The sequence below is a fragment of the Anas acuta genome, chromosome 2, assembly GCF_963932015.1.
Source record: "Anas acuta chromosome 2, bAnaAcu1.1, whole genome shotgun sequence".
Lineage (NCBI taxonomy): Eukaryota > Metazoa > Chordata > Aves > Anseriformes > Anatidae > Anas > Anas acuta.
Window position 1 is genome coordinate 40,181,387 of NC_088980.1, and position 22,094 is coordinate 40,203,480.

At 45.5% G+C, this 22,094-nt stretch overlaps 1 protein-coding gene across 1 annotated transcript; it reads left to right on the forward strand.

Annotated features, from left to right (window-relative positions):
* The first annotated feature begins 543 nt into the window (after nt 1-543).
* On the forward strand, nt 544-21,287 carry NR1D2 (nuclear receptor subfamily 1 group D member 2). The gene is made up of 8 exons (XM_068674358.1): nt 544-732; nt 2,873-3,133; nt 5,104-5,192; nt 6,149-6,293; nt 7,968-8,584; nt 11,923-12,108; nt 15,913-16,123; nt 20,582-21,287. The coding sequence occupies exons 1-8, from the start codon at nt 717-719 to the stop codon at nt 20,776-20,778; spliced, it is 1,722 nt and encodes a 573-aa protein (XP_068530459.1). The 5' UTR covers nt 544-716; the 3' UTR covers nt 20,779-21,287.
* Nucleotides 21,288-22,094: the final 807 nt, after the last annotated feature.

The following is a 22,094-nucleotide window of genomic DNA, read 5'->3' on the forward strand; positions in this document are numbered from 1 at the left end:
ATTCCCTCTAGTCCTATTGCTGTTTATTTGCGAGAAAGGGCTGACCCCCAGCTCCCCACACCTTCCTTTCAGGTGGTTGTGGAGAGCAACGAGGTCTCCCTCAGCAAACGGAGGCTGAAGCGCCAAAGGCATGGACCCTAGGCAGCTCTCTAGGTGGTCACCAGGACCCTCCCAGATTTTTGTGTGGTGAGGAGACGCTACAGGAGCACAAATGCTGCCTCTCCGTGACAGGATTTATTCTGCGCTGCGTGTAGGGGCACACACAGAGGGAACCGTGTCCCTCGGGGGGGTTGGGGGGTGCTTTCTGAGGGACACTTGGGCGCTGTACGAGCCGAGGAAGGCTCCTGAGGTGCCTCAGGCGGGCACCTCACCCCCCGCCGCCATATTGCCGCCCCCCCCCCTCAGCGCCGCACGCGCCCGCCGCACGTGAGCGCGCGCGGCGCGGAAAAGTGTGTCACTGGGTGAGGGGGCGGGGCCGCGGCGGGGCGGAGGGGGCGTGGCTTGGGGGAGGGGGCGTGGCCTCGCCTCAGGGGCGGGGCGGGGCGGGGCGGGGCCGTGGCGGTGCCGCACTGTGCGCGGCCGCCGCTGGCTTTTGTTGTGGAGGGGCGGGCGGGCTGCGAGCCGCGCTGACAGCACCCGGCACACGGAGACACGGCCGGGAGGGGAAGCGAGGCGGCGAGGCAGGGCGACGCAGAGCAGAGCGGGGCGCCGCCGCCATGGAAGTCAGCGCGGGTAAGCGGGGTGCGGTGCTGGGTGCAGCGGGGGGCGCGGTGCAGCGGGTGCGGCGCGCGCCCCCCCCCCCCCTCCTTTTCGTTTTCTGTTTTCCCCCTTCCCCCTACGCGCGCCCCCGCGGCGCCGTGCGGGCGGCCGCTCCGCTCACATGTCCGGCGCGGCGGGGCCATGTGCGCGCTGTGTTTACGTTCCGCGCGGCGCGCCCGCTGATTGGCCGCGCCGCGCCGTGACGCGCAGCCTTGCATAATCGGCGGCGCGGGGCGGCGGGCGGCGGGGACACGTGAGGGCGGCCGCGCGGCTCTGCCCTGACCTACATATGGGGGGGGGGGGGGGGGGAGGGAGGTGACCGTTGGCGGAGGGCGGCGGCCGTTGGGGAATGGGAAGGAGGAGGGGGGGGGGACGCACGCGCGCGGCCGTGTGCGCGCGCCCCTCACGTGGCCCGGCCCGGTGCCGGTTGGGGAGGGGGGGGCAGCAGGAGGAGGAGGAGGAGGAGGAGGAGGAGGAGGAGGAGGAGGAGGAGGGGGAGGGGGGGGGGCGTTGTGTAACGGGGCCGGGCAGGGCCAGCACCGGCCCCGCGCCGCGCCGCTGGTTGGGTCGGTGGAAAAGCAGCGTTTTTAATTAAATAAATAAAAATAATGTGTTTTTATATATATATATTTTTTTAAAACGGGGGGTGATGAGCGAGGAGCGCGGGGGGGGGCCCCCTCAGGTGCTGCTGTCAGGCGGCCCCTCAGGGAGCGGCCGAGTAACGGCTGGCTGCGATAAACCGTTGTTTTTTTTTTTTTTTTTGGGGGGGGGACAGACACACAAATCAGGCTTTGAAATCCCCCAAATGTTGCAGCCCCGCCCGCAGCAGGGTGGCGCCTGCCGGCAGCACGGCGCGGCGGACTCTGAGCTTTGCCCCGGCGGCTGGCAGCGGAGCCTTTTCCTTAGGATTGGGAATAAAAAACCCCACAGAGGGCTGAGGGCGGGGGGCGAGGAGCAGCCGAGCGCACGGGTGTGTGCCATGGGGCTTCCTTGGTGATAAAAACCACAAGGGTAGGAGGGCTGGTGCAGAAATGCTGGGAGCACCGCTGCGGGTGATAAAAACTCCAAAATTTGTCGCAGAAGTCAAAATTCCTGCCTCAGGAGCAGGTTGTGTGGCACCCCCAGGGCCCGTCAGCCTTTAGCTGTGAGGGGGCACACGGAGCTGCCTCATGAGGCGGCCGCTCAGTGAGGGCTCCGCTGGCACAAACGCCGCTGACCCGTGAAGGAAGCCAGCCCCTGGCTGCCCTCACGGCCCTAATGCCTGCTGGCCTGGGGAATCCCGCTGTGACCAGGCTTCTGTCGGACCCCTGCGTGCGAAATGCCGAGCGCTTTCCTACTGGCTTTGGAAATAGCGAGTCGCAGGGACGGACTCGTGAGAGCAATTCCTCTCGCTTATAAAGCAAGAAAAAGGAGGCTGCGAAAAGCCGCGGCTGCTCCCGTGTCTGCCCGAGGACAAAAAGCTGTTTCATCTGAAGGATCCTTGAGTGTGTCAGATTGCAAGCGGTCTCTGCCCTGCCGTGCCTTGCAAATAGCAGCCTGGCTGCTGCTAGGAGTGCTACAAAGGCTTGCCATAGGACAAATGGCATTTAATAGGCTAACCGTGCTGCAGCGCTACTTCTTTCCCTAGCTTTCTTCCCTTCTGCATCGGTAGCACCTCCCAGCCCTTCCTTTCCGTGCCTCCAGCTTGTAGCCTGCGCGGAGCCTTCTGCTCTGCCCTATTTCTGTCCCTCACCTGTCCTGACCTCGCGGCGCTGAGGTCCTGTCTCTTCCCTGGCCTTTGCCTGTGCTGTGACAAGGTCTGCTCAGGGGGCTGCCGGGGAAGCCCTCCCTGCACTGTGCCTTTCTGCTCTGTTTTCGGGCGCCGTGGCTGCGTGCGGTCGCGGCGCCGACTGAAGGCAGCTGATAAGAGGAGAGAGGCAGCTGGGGCAGGCGGGGAGGTCACCCGCTGCGGGCTGATGGGGAGACACGAGCGCGAGGGAGGGCAGGGAAGGAGAGCATCCAGGAACACGTGAGAGCCGGGTCTGGCGGTGCTGGGTCATGGCGTGGCTCACATGGCTGTGGTGCATGCCTGCTCGTTATGTCACTACATGCCGCCTTTTTTTTCTTGCCTTAGGGGGTGTGATAGCTTACATCAGCTCTTCAAGCTCGGCATCTAGCCCAGCCTCATGTCACAGCGAGAGCTCAGACAGCGGTTTCCAGTCATCCTCCTCGCCTGTACCATCTTCTCCGAACAGCTCCTCCTCAGAAAGCAGCTGCAATGGCCGGAGCAGCGAGGGCTCTGACGGGGCACCAAAGAGCGACCGGCTGGAGGAGACTGTTAAACCAAGCCAGTCGGGTGTTGCTGGCTTGACAAAAGGCCATAACGGAGTCACAAGTATGTTCGGTGCCTCTTGGCGAAACTGCCACTTTCCCCTTCACATCCCGACAGTCTGGAGCTGTGTGTGTGTTACAAGCAGGTCCTCCCTGTGCCTTCCTTTGCTGGCGTGTAGCAAAGCCTAGTTGTTTTTTTATTTTTGTGTTACATTACTGACAACACATATGGTATGATACTACCATACAGATGCTCGTAGATGGGGGTCTCGTTGCTGCTAGCTCCAAACAGTCCAGAAATAACAGTCCTGCTATATCTCAGGTCTTCACTAATGAAAACCGATCTTTAATAAGAATCAAACCCTCAGTTACAAAGATGTGATGAATTAGTCTTGTATAATCTTGAAGTGTTTTGAATAATGCAGTGATAGTAGTGATCAGAAACTGCCTTAAGGAGTATTTATGGAACTGTTTTGCAAATCTAGCTTGTCTGTTTGTTTGTTTGTTTGTTTTTTTAATACTCCCTCCTTTGCCCACTTACCTTCCTTCCCCCCAGATTTCTTGAGGAACAAAATAAATTACCAAAATGTTAGGTTATACCTACCTAGCTGCAGCTTGGATCTGTGTGTGTATGTATACACACATATATATACATATATATATATATATATATACATATATATGTGTGTGTGTATGTATATATGATCCTAGGTCTTAAACTGTGGATGTTAAAGCAAAGTAATCATAAGTTGGGACTAAAGCATAGCCTTTTAAAATGCGCTTAACAATTAGCTCCTGCTATATTTGCTTCGTGCTTTTTCTGATACTCACAGAAGACCACAATGAGGAAATACATTTGAAGAGTTTTAGAAGGGCAGGCATCATGCTAAGTTCTGGAATGAGTATTTCAACAATCAGCTGTTTTTTTGAAGGCTGGATTCTTTCAATTGGCAGAATTGTTTTATCACTTTGAATTGTTACGAAACTAGAATTACTATCTAACAGTTCTACCATAAAAATCTGTCAAAATTATCTTTTTTTTTCTTCAAAGTGTTACTACTCTAATTCCTTAGTAAGAAACTTTACTTGCTCTTAAATTTACTAGCAGGTAGGTTTATGGTATTGACAGAGGAGGTTTCTGAAGACAAAACCTGCTGTAGACTGTAGAGGTGTGTGGATAGATAACATTTTAGCTCAATACAAGTTCTGTAAAATATGGAAATTTTGTGGTTTGGTTCTCTTTCAAAACTTTAAAAAAAAAAAAAAAAAAAACTTTACAAATGAAACCCAAATGTCAAAGAAATTTGCTCTTCTGGTAGAACATGGTTCTGCTGGAGTAATTCCAGCTGTGTCTGTTACTCAGTGCTAAGGTAACTTTGTGGTTTCTGAAGTCATTGGTAAAATTCCCATTTGCTTAGTAAAACCAGCATTAGGCCAGTGCTGAGGATTTGCAGAAGTTCTTTATTGATAAACTGAAATAAAACTGGGCAGGAGGAAACTTCAAAAACCTAAGCTATGAGCGTATTTACAGAGCTGTGGAGGTATTTTCAAGTTGAAGTGTGTAAGAAAAGATGTCTGCTTTCAGTTGAGGAAACTGCAGCCATTATATGGGCTTCCTTGTCCTGATGCAAAGACAGATTGAGCTGAAACTTTGGTGGCCTAGTTACCTAAATGATCCTTTTAAAAATGCGTAAATGTAAGCAGGCTCGTTTTCTACAAATGAGTACAGTGCTACTGTGATTGAAAGTCCAATGAATACATGCTTTCTCCTTATTCTGTTGAGTGCTTCATGTTTTTTTTCTTTTTCTTTTTTTTTTTTTTTTTTTCCTCCCCTCCTATTCACTGGTACCTTCTGAACTGTTCAAGGTTTTCGTACACCCTTGTTTTCTGTCCCCTTGCTGTACTTTTTTGTATGTTGAACTGACCTGACATATTTTGTTTTTAGACTAGGTTTTAAAAAGCTGGAATCGTGTTCCCGCAGTTGTTACTGATTTTCTACATCCTTGACTTTTTTTGTTGTTGTTCTGATTCTAGAATTCAATGGAATGGTTCTCCTCTGCAAAGTCTGCGGCGATGTCGCTTCAGGATTTCATTATGGTGTTCACGCCTGCGAGGGCTGCAAGGTGAGGTATATTTCTGCTCACCTTCCTGCTGGTGAAATGCCCTAGTTCTTTCTTTGAGGGAAAAATGGTGATACTGCTGACAAAAATATGTATATACTCGCATATATATATGTTGGTATGATTCTCTGTTAAACAAAAATCTGAGAATTTTCAGGCAGAGTATGAGCTGTAGGAAAAGGTGAACTAGTTAATGATATGCAGCATTTTCCAAAGTGTAGTACTTTCTGTTCTCTCCCTTTTTCCAATCCTGCCTGACCTGGAGTGCATGGCAGGGAACAGAAACTGGGGACAGAGGTGGTAAGGACCACGGTATGCAAGATATGCAAATGTTATCTGCGTTAGGAGATGGTGGGTGTGAGTTGTAACCTGGGATGGGACACAGAACAAAACAGCTTTGGAAGAGCAATTCTTCACCATGGGGGGAAAAAAAAATGGATGCATGTATTTTCAGATACTGTAGCACTGCAGATACTATGTTCTGTGAAGGAGTTTGTCAATTTACGGGTTGTGTGGAAGATCCACCTTCGAAAGTCATATGGTGCAAGAGGATGGTTTTGTTGCCAAACTACGGAGGCTGAAGTCAAAATATCTGATTTTGGCTTTTACCTTTGCAGCTAATGTTGTTAGGAGGCTGAGGGCATATCTCACAAACTGTCAGTACAGCGATGAAAATAATACAGGAGATACCGTGCTCCTAGGTGCTGACTATGCAGGGAGGAACTTAGCATCTTCTGTAGTTAGAAGTTGTAACTAGATTGCTTTATATGCAGATCACAGGCTGAGGGGAAGTAAGTCACGAGGAGCAGCAAGTTCTTTAAAATCACTCCAGGCTGTTGGCCTGAAGCAGACAGTGAGATGAGGTGAAATTCTCCGTCCTTTCAGAGGGGTGAATCTTGACAGGAGGATTGGATATGTGCTGTAATAATAGTTGCGGGGGTTTTGTTGTTTGTTTACAGGGTTTTTTCAGAAGAAGCATTCAGCAAAACATCCAGTATAAGAAGTGCTTGAAGAATAACAACTGCTCTATAATGAGAATGAATAGGAACCGATGCCAGCAGTGTCGTTTCAAAAAATGTCTGTCTGTTGGAATGTCAAGAGATGGTATGTTCCTGCGCAGCGATCCTCTGCGAGTGAATCTGCTGCCCATCACAAAACCCATTGCTGAGGGTCTTAATGACAGAAAACACAGCTGACCCTATTGTCAGGGCCAGATTCCCCGTCAGAGTGCGTTTAGATCAGCTTGCCACCTTGCCCTGTGACTGTCCCGAACTGGTAACATAATGCTGGCCAAGGAACCGTCCTCCCTTCCCTGGAGGTTGATAGGGTGTGGTGCACTGCAGTGGTCTGTTAGGGGCATAGATGGAACAGGAGTCTTGATCTTGTTTTACTCAGTTAATATTTGAAGTGGTTCCTTCCTGAATCCAGACAAGATTCTTTGTTGCTGTTGTTTTTTCAATAAAAGGGAATTCTGCCTGGGCTGTTTCTTGTTGAATTGAACAGAACAGCTTTTTAATATGAGTTGGATCAGGCTCACTGGATTTTATGCAGTTGGGATAGCCTTAGACTAGCCATTATGGAGCCAAATGGGTTAGTTTTGGGTGCACGGAGCATGTGTATATCATCATGGTTTTGTTTTCTTGTCTTTTTTTGTCTTTTTTTGTTGTTTTGTTTTCTTGAGGGAGCAGGGAGGAAGGGAATAATGCTGAACTGAGTGGTCACGTTGCTGACTATCTGATCCTTGTGACTTCTTAAATGTAGCGCTGAAAGTGTAGCTTTTAGTCTGCTACAACTTACTGTCACAAAAGAGGACTCTTCCTTCTGTTTCACTTTTTAATTTTCTCTGGGTTTTTATTTCACAAGAACTAGGAATCTTGGGCTGCTAATAATTCTGTGGGTGGGGTGTTAAAACTTATTTTAAATAATTGTTCTGAGTTCTTGTCGTGCATAGGAGTTATTTCATCCCCTAGGCGCTTGTTTGCGCACGAGGTTGCACCTGCTTTAATGAAAGAGATTTAGTTACATTAATGATGGACTACTGCATGAACATAATTACATCAGTCGAAACTGGTTGCAAGCCCTTGTAAGGTTGTGGTTGGACGGGGTGGTAGAGGCAGGTGCAGATTCCCCAGGACAGGGTCAAAAGTGCTGCAGCCACAATGATGCCCATCCCTTTGCCAGCAGAAAATGTCTTTGTCAAGGCAAAGTTATCAGGAAAGTTTGCCAAGGTAAGCCTCATTCTGCATTGATTCTCTCCACTGTTTTGGCAAGTTACATAATTGGTCCATGAGGAGCTGTCTTGCAGAACTTGTGTACAAATATGATATGAACTGTGTTTAAATAGAGCTAATTGTCAGCACACAAAGTTGTGCTGATTTAATTGATCCAACCTCAAAGCCTGCCACTTAATTAACTGACTCAACTGTGTGTATAGTCCATAGCTAAATTTGTAGAAGAAGGGGGAAGGACGTCAGTGTTTATGTGCTTTATAGCTGCCTTTTCTTTGTATGTAAACAGCATCATATAGTTCATATCTCATGCCTATCCTGTGCCCAGGAAATCTCATGCCTATCCTGTGCCCAGGAAACTCTTTGACTTAAGTGGTAATACCCCCTGCAGCAGCGCTGCTGAAAGCAGTAAAAGCCCTCAAGCAAGGTTATTGGTCGGGATGTGTATTTTGTGCATGTTCACGCTGTTTTTTTTGTTCTGGTTTGATGTCTGTGCCTGCTCTAATGCTTCCAGGATTGACTTTAACTTTTTATTTCTCCTCCTTGATAGCTGTTCGATTTGGCCGCATTCCTAAACGCGAGAAGCAGAGGATGCTGATTGAGATGCAGAGTGCCATGAAAACCATGATGAACAGTCAGTTCAGCGGCCACTTACCCAATGAAGCATTAGCAGAACATCAAGATCAAGCACCTCAAGAAGAGCTTTCCTCTAAACCCAAGCAAGAGCGGGAAACCCTCAAAAGCCCCTCTCCCCCTCCTAGCTCTGACATGGCTAAGGAAGAAGTGATTGGTATGGTCACTAGGGCCCACAAAGATACTTTCATGTACAACCAGGAGCAGTCCCAAAACCCAGCAGAGATGATGCAGTCCCAGGGTGGGGAGAGAGTGTCAAAGAACGCTGAACAATATATGATGAGCAGTGAGCACTGTGTTAGTGGGCTCAGCGGCCCTCAGTACCCTGAAAGTGAGCAGCACCTTGGCGGACAGTACAAAGGGAGAAGCACGATGCATTACCCAAGCGGGCACGCCGTATGTTTCACAAATGGCCACTGTATGAACTTCAGCAACGGTTACACTCAGCGGCTGTGTGATAGGATCCCAGAAGATGTCTTTTCTCCAAACAGGAATACCACTTACTCTCGCAGCACTGGAGGAAGAATGCATCTGGTATATTGATATCAATTGTTTGATTTGGTGAAAGGCTTAGCCATAGGTGTGGGCTTCTGTTGGGTTGTTTTTTTAAACCTTTAATACTTAACAATGGATTGAGCTGTGCACCTTCAGATGGCGTAGCTCCGTACAATTGGCACAGCTGCTGAAACTTGACATAGTAGTACAAGTTTGACAGCACAAGTTGTGATGAGGGCGAGTAATGGCTTGAGTTGTGTGTAGGGTCTGAAATCATACAGGCGATGGAGCTTCTTGGATCAGTTTCTAGCCAATTATAAAATAGACTAATCTCAAAGGGCATTGGTTGAAGAAAGTCCGTTTCCTTTCTTGATTTAGAAATGAAAAGGGATGTTATGAGTTCACAAATTCCCGTCTTCACTGAATCCTTTTGAAGACTTCATTTTAAAATAATCTACGCAGTCAGATGTGCTATATTTTCCTTAAAAGATATTCAAAACAAATTCCTGGAGTGAAACCTCAGGGCTAGGATTTGAAGTCAATCCAGTTGGATGCCTTGCTAATGTGTTCTCAAATCTCTCTTCTTGTGTAGGCTGTATTTTATTTATTCATAACGGGTGTAGGTTTATTTTGTTACAGGCCGTGTAAAATAGAGGTTCGATGGGGGACCCATTGAACTTGGCTAAGCATCCTTCTCATGTAGAACATCCTCAAATCTGAACAGAAACAGAAGGAAAATGCACTGCTAAACCAGTTGAGAGAAGTTCAAGGTCTTTTCTATAGTGCTTGCACAAGTGAGGGTCTGAAGACACTTCTAGGTATCCTAGACAACTTAGCCAGACCATTTTTTCACTGCATTCTTAACAGAGATGCTGCCTATTTTCTTGCATATTTTTTTCTTCCTCTTTCCTTAACAAAGGTCCCTCCCCTTTGCCTTGCACCTGCTGTTTCCCTGCCATTCAGGCAGGCAGTTCTGTAAGCCCCTTAAAATAGATTGTCCTTCTTTTTATCATTGGGACTGCCTGGGATGAGGGAACATAACATCCTTGTCCTCATCCTGTCTTACTGTCGAGAAGCGCAAGCCCCTGACCTTTCTGAAGGGGTTGAGCTCCCCGTGTTTTTCTTCTTCCTAGTTTGTAAAGGTTCCTCACAGGTTCTCGCAGGCCTCTGAAAAATCTCCACGTCCTGAAGGTTGTTTGTTTTGAGGCAGGATTTCAGTGTTTCTTGGACTGTGGCATATGTGGACCATGGCATCCCTAGCAGGCTCTGACCTCTAATTGCAGACTCGGGGCACTCCAGCGTGGCAAATAGTAATCATTCCCAACCTTTCTTCGTTGCAGGGAAAGTATGTGGAGTCACTGTGACAGCATTCTTGGCACTCCTGAGAAGCAGAGGTTAAACCTGTCAGCATGGGCGGGCAGGGAGTGGCTGTGCCTGCAGAGACCCAACCAGTCAGTTTGACCTGCCTGTAGCAGCTGCAGGGAGCTTTAACGTAGCCGGCAATGAGGAAACAAAACCAAATCAAACAGAGAACTGCAGGCCCCCGCTGCAGCCCTGACATTAAGGAGAGTTTTGCCAGAGAATTCACGGCGAGCAGGATCTGACCAAAAGGAGTCAGGGAGTGTAATTAGATTGAACCAGTGCAGAGACAGATGTTCAGGGGGTTGGCGATTTTTATTTTGGTTGGTTGGTTTTTGCTCAATGACACCCGGACATGCACAGCTAGAAATGTACTGCTTGCAGTCCTTCCTGAAACAGGTTCCCCGAAGAGAGCCAAAAACTTCCATAGGAATGACTCCTGGGCAGAGATCTCTCAAGAGAATGTGGACATAACACATGGTGGGGGGGAAAAGCATCAGCTTCCCCTCAGGACCATTTGCCATGAGGGTTTGGATGAACAGCCATAGGAGGAGAAGCTGAGGTGTTTTTTGTGTCAGGTCCACAGTGGGATGCTGAACCAGAGATTCCTTATTTTTAGAGTACTATGTTTTTAACAATTCCTGCATGAACCTCAGCAGTGGTGCCTAGACCCTTCCTTCTGTCAGAAATATTGCCAAATGAAAAGCATTTTGTTTTGATTCGGAATGATTTTAAGCTTAAGGAAAAGGTCCTCTTCCAGCCCAGAGGTAGTGATTTCGTCTTGGGGGTTGTCCTCGGAAACACAAAATACCATTCTGATTCACAAGTGAACCAAAAAATCTGCAGTTCTCGTGATTCTTAAAAGATGAGAGCAGATTTCTGCATGTTGAACGCCCAGTTAATAGCTGATACGTGGTGGTGGGAAAACACAGAAATATCTGATTATCTTGTTTTCCCTCTCTGCTACCAAATACACGCACGTACCCACATTGAGTATGCTCTTGTAGTGGATATCAGGACATTACAAGCAAAAAATTGCTGGATGGTTAACAGATTCAAGATGCCCTGCAAAAGCAGAATAGCTCTGTGGAATTATTAATTTATTTAATTGCTTTTTGTTTGCTTTACTGATGTTACATAGGGTTTCATAGACCATTTAATATACTTTTTGAAGAGTGCTTGAAGGAATTATTGTCCTCGATGACAGGTGAAATAAACATTAAAAGGTTAAACTTCATTAAAAGATGTAAGTTTTATGAAGCAGAACTGAAAGTCTCTCAGAACACGTGGCTGAGTTTTATGCAGGGAATTTCCTGGCAGTCAGCCTTGACGAATGTGTCTTGATCTCATTAAATGGATTCAGACTTCCTTATGAAAAGTTTCTGTAAGTTTGCTTAAAAGAGAGAACATTTTATCTTTCTGTGATTGAGCAAAACGAGTATGAGTTCCTCGGTCCTACCTTGGTGATAGGAGTAAAAGCAAACATTTAGGATAGGAAGACTCGTCAGTAATCAGGGTGTAAGCCTGTGACTCAGTAAACCAATGCTCGGTTCCTTGCTCTGGTGTTGACATCTTTGTCACCTTGGCTGAATTACTTAAGGTGCGTGCAAAGCAAGAAGGATCTATGTGAATACATGTAGTAGTGATTGTGAGATTACAATTGATTTTGAAATCATGATTAATGGTGAGATTACAGTGATAATGCGAGTAAGAGAAATCCAGGTGTCAGGTATGAGAGAGGTCAGGGAAGAATAACATGTATTCTCTCAAGTCTTTCACCGCGAACAGTGTTTAGAAACAGACTGCTAATGGACATTTTTTGTTTGCTTTCCTTTTTTTAAAGGGAGGTGGAGGGAAAAATCTGGTTGCTTAGGGGGCTGACTGAGAAATACTATGTTTTTTTCTCTGTGCGCTGTTGCAAAACTTTATTGAAGAACAGACCTGCTTCTTTCAACTGTTTGTCAATATTTGGAATTATATCTTTGAGTTGTTTTCTGTGTATGTTTTGTAAATATTAGGTCTGCCCGATGAGTAAGACTCCCCACGTGGACCCAAACAAGTCTGGCCATGAAGTCTGGGAAGAGTTTTCCCTGAGTTTTACCCCTGCAGTGAAGGAAGTGGTGGAGTTTGCCAAGCGCATCCCAGGTTTCCGAGATCTCTCCCAACATGACCAGGTTAATCTTCTGAAGGCTGGGACCTTTGAGGTGAGACCACTGTGTGTGTATTGCCGACTTGACAAGCTGTATGTCAGTTTGACCCCCCTGAGAACAAAGATCAATAGAACTGGGTTGGGTAGCACCAGTTTGTTCACGGATGCCAGCCCTGAGTTTTCCTTAAGCTGGTGGTGTCCAGTGCTGCTTGGTCAGGTATTGGTGAGCTGTCTGTTTTCCAACTAGACAAAAAGTACTCAGCCCTCCTACTGTTCCTGCTTCCCTGGGCATTAATAAATGACTAACGAGGAGCTTCTTGGTTTTATGTAGCAGCAGTTATTCTGATAGCTACCTTTGCTTAGCCTGGAGAGAAGCAGACTGCATCTGGAAGGGTGGATAGCTTAGAAAGCTATCCATTGACTTCACAATTTTGCAGAGGAATGCATTTATCACTCTGGATGTCCTCCCTTCTTCCACGATGTTCCATACCCTTGCTGGAGCACCCATCCTGCGGTGGCAGCTGGGGATCACTAAAGACCCCATCGTTCTCCAAGGCAGTAACACTGATAGCTAACTGCGGCTGCAGCTCTCTAAATCCCATGTACCAGCTGCAGCCTGGTTTACAGTAGACATTAATCCCACCAGGTCCTCACGGTTGGTTTCACCCACTAGTGGTCATGACATAAATGTGCACTAGTGGTGGTAAATTGGAAATGATGCCAGAGGGCTCGGTGCTGCTTTGTAATTAGTGACCTTTGTGAGGGGACCTTTACTTAAGGTTCTAATTGCTCTTCCAGACTCTTGTGTATATTTATAGGCATCGTGCACATTTTATAGGTATACAAGTGTGAAATGTAAGCATAGAGATGAGATGGAGCCCAAAGTGTTTGTTACTTTGCTTTTCTGGGGAGGGCAGGGTTGCTGATGCTTTTGCTCTTGTTTACCTGACTTGCTCTTTCAAAGAGGAATGCTTTTGTATTTTGTATTTACCTGATCTGAAGACGTTTCTCTTGTAATGCGTTGGGTCTTTTAAGCAGCCCAGTTCTAAAATGGATAATAGTTAGGATGGAAGGTACAAGTTATACCGGAAGACTTGGTGTCTGGGGTGTGTCAGTTTCTCTCTGTATTTCCATTTAGCTCTCATGCATTTTTTCCTGTTATTCTTGACCTTTTAATCTAGAACTCTTCTGTAGCTAGGGGCAATATTTTTACTTCTTGAGTCTCAGCCTCTTACATTGCTGTAAACATTACACAAAAATGTTGGTTCCTCCTCTGCAAAGCCAAATAGTGTCCTGTGTCCTCAAAGGAGGTGGAGGGTGGAAAATCAGGCTCTAACTGGTCATATAAGTTAAAGCCAAACCCTCATGTTTTGCAAGTAAAATGTTTTGTCTTGGCATTTCTTCACCTCCAGCTTTTCTAAACCTTCATTCATATGCCTGTTTGCCAGTTACAAGCACTGCTGATAAAAAGGTTTCTATGTTCAGGGGAATTACTAATGTCTGGCTGCATGGTTATCCCTATTCACCCATTTAAAAGAAACACTAATACTGATTTCTGTTAGTGGACTTGTACCTGTAGTTAGAGGCCTGTGTGGCATTTTAGCAACAGAGAAAACATCAAAAAGATAATGCTGCAGAGCAATGAATAAAACCTACAGGATTAATGAAACCATTTCAGTAGAAGCAAAAGCATCTTCAAAGCCTGGTGTCTACAAGGTCATTTCTGTCTTCTGGGTAACTAAACTAGGATACCCCAGCATCTGCATGCTAATAGAAAAGCCTGAGAAAACTCCTGCCTCTGACCCTGTTTTGTCTCCCTCGGGCACTGGCGTGTAGCTGTCTTGGCACTGTGCTTAACAGCAGCTCGTACTCAAGGAGTGCTTATTCATTTGAAGATGAGAAGATGCATGGACTTGGTGTGGGTGCAGAAGCAACATCGCTATATATATATTCACACGTGTGAGCTACAAATCCGCCTTAGAACGGGGAGTACTGTGGAGCTCCGTATATTGTAGTTGTATTTGCATGGCTTTGTGTGGGAGCCGGCTCAGGAGGGCAACAATGAGCCTAAAGTAAGATCCTCAGCTGGCCTTGAGCTGGTCCTCCCCCACCCCAAATGTAATTAACGGTAGAGCTAACAAGCTCCTTAGATCCACGGGGCTAGTGGCTCAATTTACGTACAGACTCACTTGGTAATTTGGCTGCAGGTGGTGGGGAAGTGAGCAAACACTTGACTGTGGGGTTTTATGTGCTTGTGTTGCTATGGTCAGGTGGTAGGGTTGATCAGGTATGTCCTCAGCATGCACAAGTACGAGTCTGGCTTGAGGTGAAACATGAAAAAATTAATCACGTGCTATACCATAGTCTAAACTGTGCTTCCCTGGGTTAGAATTGTGATGCTGAAATCCCTAAGAGAGGTCTTTGCCATATAATAAATCATGACAGCTTCGTGGGCTTCAGTTTTGAAGATTAGCATTTATGCTGGTTGACCATTATCCAAAGTTAGTGATTTGTGCTTCTAAAGCCCATTCCAGTAAGGGGAGTAGTGTTTGGAATGGGAAAGTTGAGTATAAAGTGGTGGGTCCCTGCTTCCAGTCTCCTTTTGTTGCATTTTTGAGGGCTTCTGTAGAGCCTAGGTTTCTGCTCCCTGTAGTAAGTGTCATCCAAAGACAAACAGCGTAGGTGACAAAGGTGAATAATATATAGTGTTCATGCGTCCATCAAGATTGCTGCATGTCATGTGGCTGTTTAAATGTAGCATCAGGTCACGTAATGTGCATGAATGGTGTTTGAGTTCTCAAACCTTTTCTTTTTTTTCCTGAACCCTCCTGTTTTTTAAGCTTGTCAAAGGCACTAGTCTTTTCTGAAAACCCAGTTCTTCGCTCATCTGTAGTAAACATCATTTAAATTAATGCAGTTATGTAGCGTAAGTGAGAAGAGATGACTCATGCCAAGAAGGTACAGCAAGTCTGAAGTTTTAACCAGTGCCAGTTGGTTCACTTTCTCCAAATAAGAAGGCTGTTGTGTGCAACTTAAACCTTGAAAATGTAAATGAGGTTGTTGAACATGAGCAAATGAAACTTTACAAGCCATTCCACAGGGAAACATTTCACAATACGGCTGAGAAACCACAAGAGAAATTTCAGCCCAGAGGGGTAAGTTCAGCACATGTCAACTGCTCCAGCCCAGGTGCTTGTACCAAAGGGGTATTCCCAGCTGCAGCTACAGACCAGGTGCCGTTTCAGCCCCGCTTCTGTAGCCTTTTGAAGGCTGTATGTGTGGCTCTTTTCTACCAGAGCTCATTAACATTCCTGTGGAAACAGTGATGCAGCATGGTACTTTCCCAAAGAATGCCTAGTGGGCCAGATCACCAGGTGGTGTAAATCAGCATTGTTCCGATGGAGCTGCTTCACTTTACACCAAACGAGAATCTGGTTCAATACCTTTACTTTGCTGCTCCTAAGTGTGGCCAAGAAAACAGTTCTAATGCTCTGTATGCCTTTGGCTGTTCAGTGGCTTAAGCAAGTTGTCCTCCTTGCATAGTTATGAATGGCATTGTGCTCATGGCTCAGGCTGTCTGAGGCTTAAATTTTAATTTTCCTCCCTTTCATGTTCCATAGCCCCTTTCCTGCATCCACTCCCTATGTTTTTTGCTCGTTTCTCTAATACTACTGTGGCAGAGCTTGCACTGTTTCCTACAACTCAACAGCATGCTGGGAGTTTCTATACAGAATGCTTGTACGGTAGTCAATAAGAATGAGGCAGTTTTGAATGATGTTAAATAGCTTAATTTTTTTTTTTTTTTTGAGAAATCCACCTTTGTTTCTCTGCTTTTTGTTTTTGTCTCTTCCTCCACCAGGTTTTGATGGTACGGTTTGCATCTTTGTTTGATGCAAAGGAGCGTACTGTCACCTTCCTCAGTGGAAAGAAGTACAGTGTGGACGACTTGCATTCGATGGGAGCCGGTGATCTGCTCAACTCCATGTTTGAATTCAGTGAGAAACTAAATGCCCTGCAACTTAGTGATGAGGAGATGAGTTTATTTACAGCGGTTGTCCTGGTATCTGCTGGTAAGGAGAGAAGAGTAATTTACATCTTGGCTAAATTTTGAAAATGGTTTCTCTACTAAAAGATCTCTTTAAACAATATATCTTGTTATTTCAAGCCTAAGTCCCATTTAGTAGGTTTCACACTACTAGCAGCCTATAATTTGCTTTTTTCCTTATCCATTATGTCTAATATGGTCTTTTGGAAAAATGTGTCAAGGGGCTTATGTTTTCCTTCTGCTTTCTGTAGAATTCAAAAATACATTGCATAGTTACCCAATGGCTATTTAGGAGCTGTCTGACTCTTCCCTGACTCATCTAAGTTTCACAGGACAGCATCAATGAAATTGCTCCTGACTTGAACAGCCTAAGTCTTGGGATAAGGTGGTATTTTTACTTCTGAGTATGGTCATCGAAGCCTTCTGCGTATCTTACTTAAATCTAAATCCAACGGTTTGATCTCTGCCCATGTCAGCAAGAAAGCCCTATTTGTGTGCATCGTGACTTCTTACAGCTGAAGGTCTGCCAATCCACTAACATCTCCACCAGCCTCGTATCTTGTTTCAGTCCCTGGATATACAGAACACCCTGGCCCGGATTCAAAGAAGGATTAAGCACCTACTTCTGTAGTATTATCTAAAGCCTCACATTAGGCACATTAGCTCTGCATATAATGCCTGGAATACAAGACGCAGAATCCCTGCTTGGTGGATAAGGAGCTCTCTAGAGGTAGCTTGGAGGAATGCTGGCAGTGCCCATTATACAACAAGCCAGTGTCTGGGAACTGTTCACCTCTTGGCCAAGAGGTTTTCAATGTGAGTGGTGTAGACCCATGTCTGTTATCAGGGAGGGACACTGCAGGCACGGTGCTGTAGGCACATGAAGCCTCTGTAAACAAGGTGGGACAGTTCAGTCTAGCAGCATTGTGCATGGCCTGACTGAAATGTGGCAGCAGAGGATGCAGCAGCCGTAGCCCCTTCAGTTTGTAAGCGGTGGTGATGAGCGGTGGGTGGTGGGGAGTTTGCAAGCTTCAAAGCTGGAAGGAAAGGCAGCGTGAAAGAAGTGTGGTACCATAGTCTTTTAGTGAAAATGTTCAGGTAGTGGGCAGAAATCTGCGGGTTTGGTTGCTTTTGCAGATTCTGCTTTACATGCATCGTTCCAAAAATAAATTGACAAGAACTGAAGACAACCTTCAAAGCGAGGACTGAGAACTGGGCCTCCTCCCTCCTTGTGCAATGTCATAACTAGGCCACAGCCGTTCTCGTTGCTCAGCTGCAGGGCCCTAGAATATCACGGTGTTTGTACTGCCTGTTTTGAGTGTAAGTGCTCTCTGCTCTGTTAGGTGTCCTAGCACAGAGCCTCTCTCCCTCCCCCCAGCCATTTAAGCACTGCTCCATGCTGTTGCTAGTTCTCAGTACAATTTAGCCAAGGAATGGTATCTAGCTTGAACACTTCTAGACAGGTATACAACCACAGTGTCAGAGCCACAGGACATAAAGATGAAGTGTTTGGCATTCAGGCTTCTTGTTGCAGCTGAGGTTTCTTCACATTATGGTTTTGGACATTTGTGCTGCCTGTCTTAGCTTCCTTGGGACCCAGTCTGGAGTCTGATCACCACTTCACTGGAGTTCTTCACAAAATGTTTATTGAGTTTTACAAAACGCAACTTCATTGGTCTTTAATGTTTGGGCCCAAACTTGAGTTTGTGCCACGTTTCAGGCTCAGTGGTAACGTTGGCTGTCACTGGGAGTTCAGAACATGGAAGGAATACAACAATGTTCTGACCAACTTTACGTTGTCGCTTGCAATAGAACCAAAATGCCACAGTAATGACATCCACAAGTAATTGAGCAATCTTCATAATTGAGTGTGTGCCTGAGAAGTGCCCCCTGACAGAGTCTGGGGAAAAAGAAGAACCTGGCATTCTTGGGGAAGATGCTTGCAGCGTGAAGGGCTTGCCAGAAGTAGAAGGGGCCTGTAGGACTGTGCACTTACTGATGAAGCGGATCTCTAAAGGCAGGTCCTCTGCACCCTACCCCTCAGGGAGAAGCATGACCCATGGAGTCATTTGTCATAAGGTGGAGGAGGAGTTCAGTTAAAGGAGGAAGAAGAGTTTGAGGGTACAGCATTAGAGAAAACGACGCTGAGATGCAAACAAAGGGGGAAGATGCTGTAGCTGGAAGACGAACTGAAGGTAGAAGAGTAAGACTATTAAGATGTCTATTTCATCTATGCCTACTTCATTTCAGAATGAAAGTTAGAAAGAGAAGATTAAAAAAAGGATGATAGTCAAGATTCACATCACTTCCAGAAACAGACAGGAATGTGTGATTGTTGAATGCTCATTAAGTAAACCGGACTAAAATTCTGTGCTGTGCTATTTAAAAATCCTCTAGAAAGACTTTAACTTGCTTAAACTGTGTCTATGAAAATGTCAGTGGAGGGAAAAAAAAGAACATGCATAAGCCTCTAAATAATGCTGGTAGGGAGGACATTTGTCTGAATCATCTCTGCGCGACTGGTTGAATAACCACTCTTACAAGGGACATTCAGAATAAGCAGGGTGAAGAAGCATGGTAGTAGCAAGGAGTGTAACTGCATATAACCCTTGCTCTGGTGTCAAATGGCAAGGAAAGAAAAACCAGGGTCTTGTGAGGCAATGGAAGTGCTTCTGGTGGTGTTGAGGAATTACACTGGTTCCATTCCAAAACGAAATGAATGCTTCACCTCTGGCTTCAGTTAGCTGAGATTGTTGAAGATGGAGGAGAAGTGGCAGGACAGATCGCAGGCACTGAAGAAGGAGGAAGTGCGATGGAATTAAAGCTGAAAGAATGCTGTTCGTGCAGGTCTAGAGACCAGATAATCTCTTTAACTGAGGGTGATGCTTTGTGGTAGAATATACAATACACACCCTCTATTATTCTCTTATTTGGATAGCACTAAGGAAACCTTCAGCTGGCCATTGGGAGCAACCAGAAATAGACTGAGAGGGCGAAGAAATACTTAGATTTATTGAGCTGAGGAGGTTACAGCAACTCAACCGAGGCAACCAGGAAAGTCTGGACTGCCTTTGCTGAGGTGAGGAAGCACTGATGTCATTGTACAGATTTCTTGAGGAAAAGTCAACCTGGCAAACTTGATGCAAATGTAATCATCCCTGCTCAGGGCAGAGCAAAGCTAGAGGGTTTGCAGAGGTGGGGCAAGAGGAATAGTTGGCTTAACAAAGGCAGAGAAGTTTCTTTTCGCTCATGTTCTCATACACTCTCTCTTGAAGAGCAGCTATCAAACCTAATAGACAGTTTGTACAGAAGAGTGGAATGGATGCTAATTATCGTGTCTTGACATTAATCGAAGTTCCTAACTGTTAGAGTAAAAGGTTCTGGAACCATCTTCCTACAGGAACAACAACAAAAAAAAGGATAACTGCTTTAAGATGGATCCTTAAGTGGGTTATATAGTACTTCTTCCCATAATGGTAGGGAGCTGCACCAAATAGTCCAGGAGGACTCTGTGCACTCTCTTCACCTGAGAACTCTGATCAGATTGGTGCTGACAGCGTAAGGCAGGGGATTCCCACTCTGACTGTGTGATCTGACTCAGTGGTACGCCAGGAAGCTGCTGTAATGCTGTGTCCCAGCGGTTAAGTACACGTACGCATCGAAGTACATTTATGTTCGTGTCTGTCACTCGTGTGTGCCCTGCTGAATTTCCATGGAGTTTAGGAACAGCTGGCTACAGCCTGGAAAAAACAGCTACTGTGCATGATTAGTAGGTGAGGTATCCTGCTTAAAGTTTATCAGTTTAAGCTACTGCTTCCACCCAAGGAAAACAGGCATGTACTTAAATACAGGTTTCTTGAAAGAGAAGCTTCAGAAGCAAGGTGAGTGCAGTATGTGAAGATGTATTATTTTTCTTGATGTTGAAATTTTTTCCTTTTGCTGGGGATTTTTGGGTGCATCATGTTTCATTTAGTCATTGCTTGCAGAACGCTCAGAGATAGTGCCCACTCATGTCAAGGCTTGTGCTCCCTTTGCCACTCGGGATCCCATTGTGCAAAAACAAGCAGGACTTGTCCTAAGTGGGATTTCCGTAACCAAAGGTAAATCACAAGTTTAGGGTTCTGTGTCCTGCCTTGAGAATTAATTGAAAAGTCTACTTCGAAGTGCCTTCCTTGTCTCTTTGTGTTGAAAGTTATGATTCAGCAAAACATTTAAGTGCATGCTTCTGTCCTTTTCTGGAAAGGTGGGTAAGTGATTACAGGAAAGGTGACTGAATGCCACCAGTTCAGCATGGTGAACTTCATACTTTACAATGCTGTTGCTAAATAGTGTTTGAAAAGGCTTCTGGTATCTGTGCTTTAATTGTTCATTTGCTAATGGATTAATTCTTACAGTGGCTTTATGTTGCAACCTACATCTGTTCAGTTCTCTTTTTTTTTTTTTTTCTCCTTCTCTCTTCTCCCCCCTCTTTTCTTTTCTTTAGATCGCTCTGGAATAGAAAATGTCAATTCTGTGGAGGCACTTCAGGAAACACTAATCCGTGCATTAAGGACCTTAATCATGAAAAATCACCCCAATGAAGCCTCTATTTTCACAAAACTTCTTCTGAAGTTACCCGACTTGCGTTCCTTAAACAACATGCACTCTGAAGAACTCTTGGCCTTTAAAGTTCACCCATAGGCCTTTAGGTTTCATTCGTACCCGGACTTGCCTCGTGTTAAACTGTTTTGTGCTAAAATATGTATTTATACAGTTGTACCACTTGTTGGAGAGGGAGTTCACAGACTGTGAGCAATTGATAGCTGTTCCATAACCATGCAATAACGCTTCAGCAGGTGCTTTCAGCTAACAACAGCGCGGCATTCGGAGTCCTCCAGGATGGCCAGACCCAGCTGTGCTGCACTTTTGCAGAAGAGGTTGCAACGAGCCTGAGTAAATATGGACTGTTCTTTCACTTGGAAGAAGAACCGCCACTGCCCTCTCATGTAAACTGAACGCAGAATAGCTGTGTGTGAGCATATGGAAGGTGGGAATGGGGGGAACAATCCTGTGTTAATAGGAAGAATGGAAGAGCTGATTTAATTGGTCTTTCCCTTATCTAATATATGTGTGTCTGTGTCTCTTGATAACTCACTCATGGTTTCACTGTTGTTGTTCCATTAAACCTGATGGAATGATTTCAGCCTGCACCAACTCTTCACAGAGCGTGTGTTCATGCCATGTGTATATACTATAAATAGCTAAGTAATGGGTGTTTATGACTATATAAAGTACAGAGTTGTGTGTATATACGTGTATGTATATAAATAGTTCTATACATAAAGTATACATATAATTTCTTCACAATATTTTAAACTGTGAAGGAATTTAAACTTACGAAAGAAGGCGATCTATGGAAAGAACCAAATAGATGCACTTTGCATATTGCTGAACTAATAATCTGAGCATTTCTAATTTTTAGAAAAAAAAAAATCAAATTTGCATTAATACGCTGTGTTTGTTAATTTAAAAAAAAAAAAAAAAAAGAGTGGCACCAAAGGGGCAGAGTCAGATTCAACTTCTAGAAAGGCTTTGTAGAGAATCTCAAGTGGAGGTGGTTGTTCGTGGCACTAATGAGGTTGATTGTCCATGGCCACTGAGGTTCGTACACTCTGATAATGGTTAAAGAAGCACCAGATGCTCTTCAAAAACTTCAGCACAGCCAGAAAGAAACTATCAGATGAATAACAGCTTTTGAGGAAAAAAATGTTAAAAATCTACCCATGGTTGCATTTGAGTGTATGTGTGTTCTGTGACCATTTATTTCTTACCACGTGTCATTTTGCTGCTTCATTGCTAAATGAGAATTTAATATAGAAATGAGAGATTGCCCATGTCTCTTCACAGTTTGAGCTTTGTGGTTCCCATGCCTGTTCTTCTGGAGCTCTCCATCAGTGTGTATGTGTGTGTGTGTGTGTATGTGCAGAGAAGGTGCACTGGATGGTCTGGATTTTTTT

Excerpts from the sequence above, each read along its gene's own strand:
- NR1D2 (XM_068674358.1), top strand. Across the intron at positions 8,585-11,922 it reads CTGGAGGAAGAATGCATCTG|GTCTGCCCGATGAGTAAGAC; the intron begins GTATATTGATAT and ends TGTAAATATTAG. Across the intron at positions 16,124-20,581 it reads GGTTGTCCTGGTATCTGCTG|ATCGCTCTGGAATAGAAAAT; the intron begins GTAAGGAGAGAA and ends TCTTTTCTTTAG.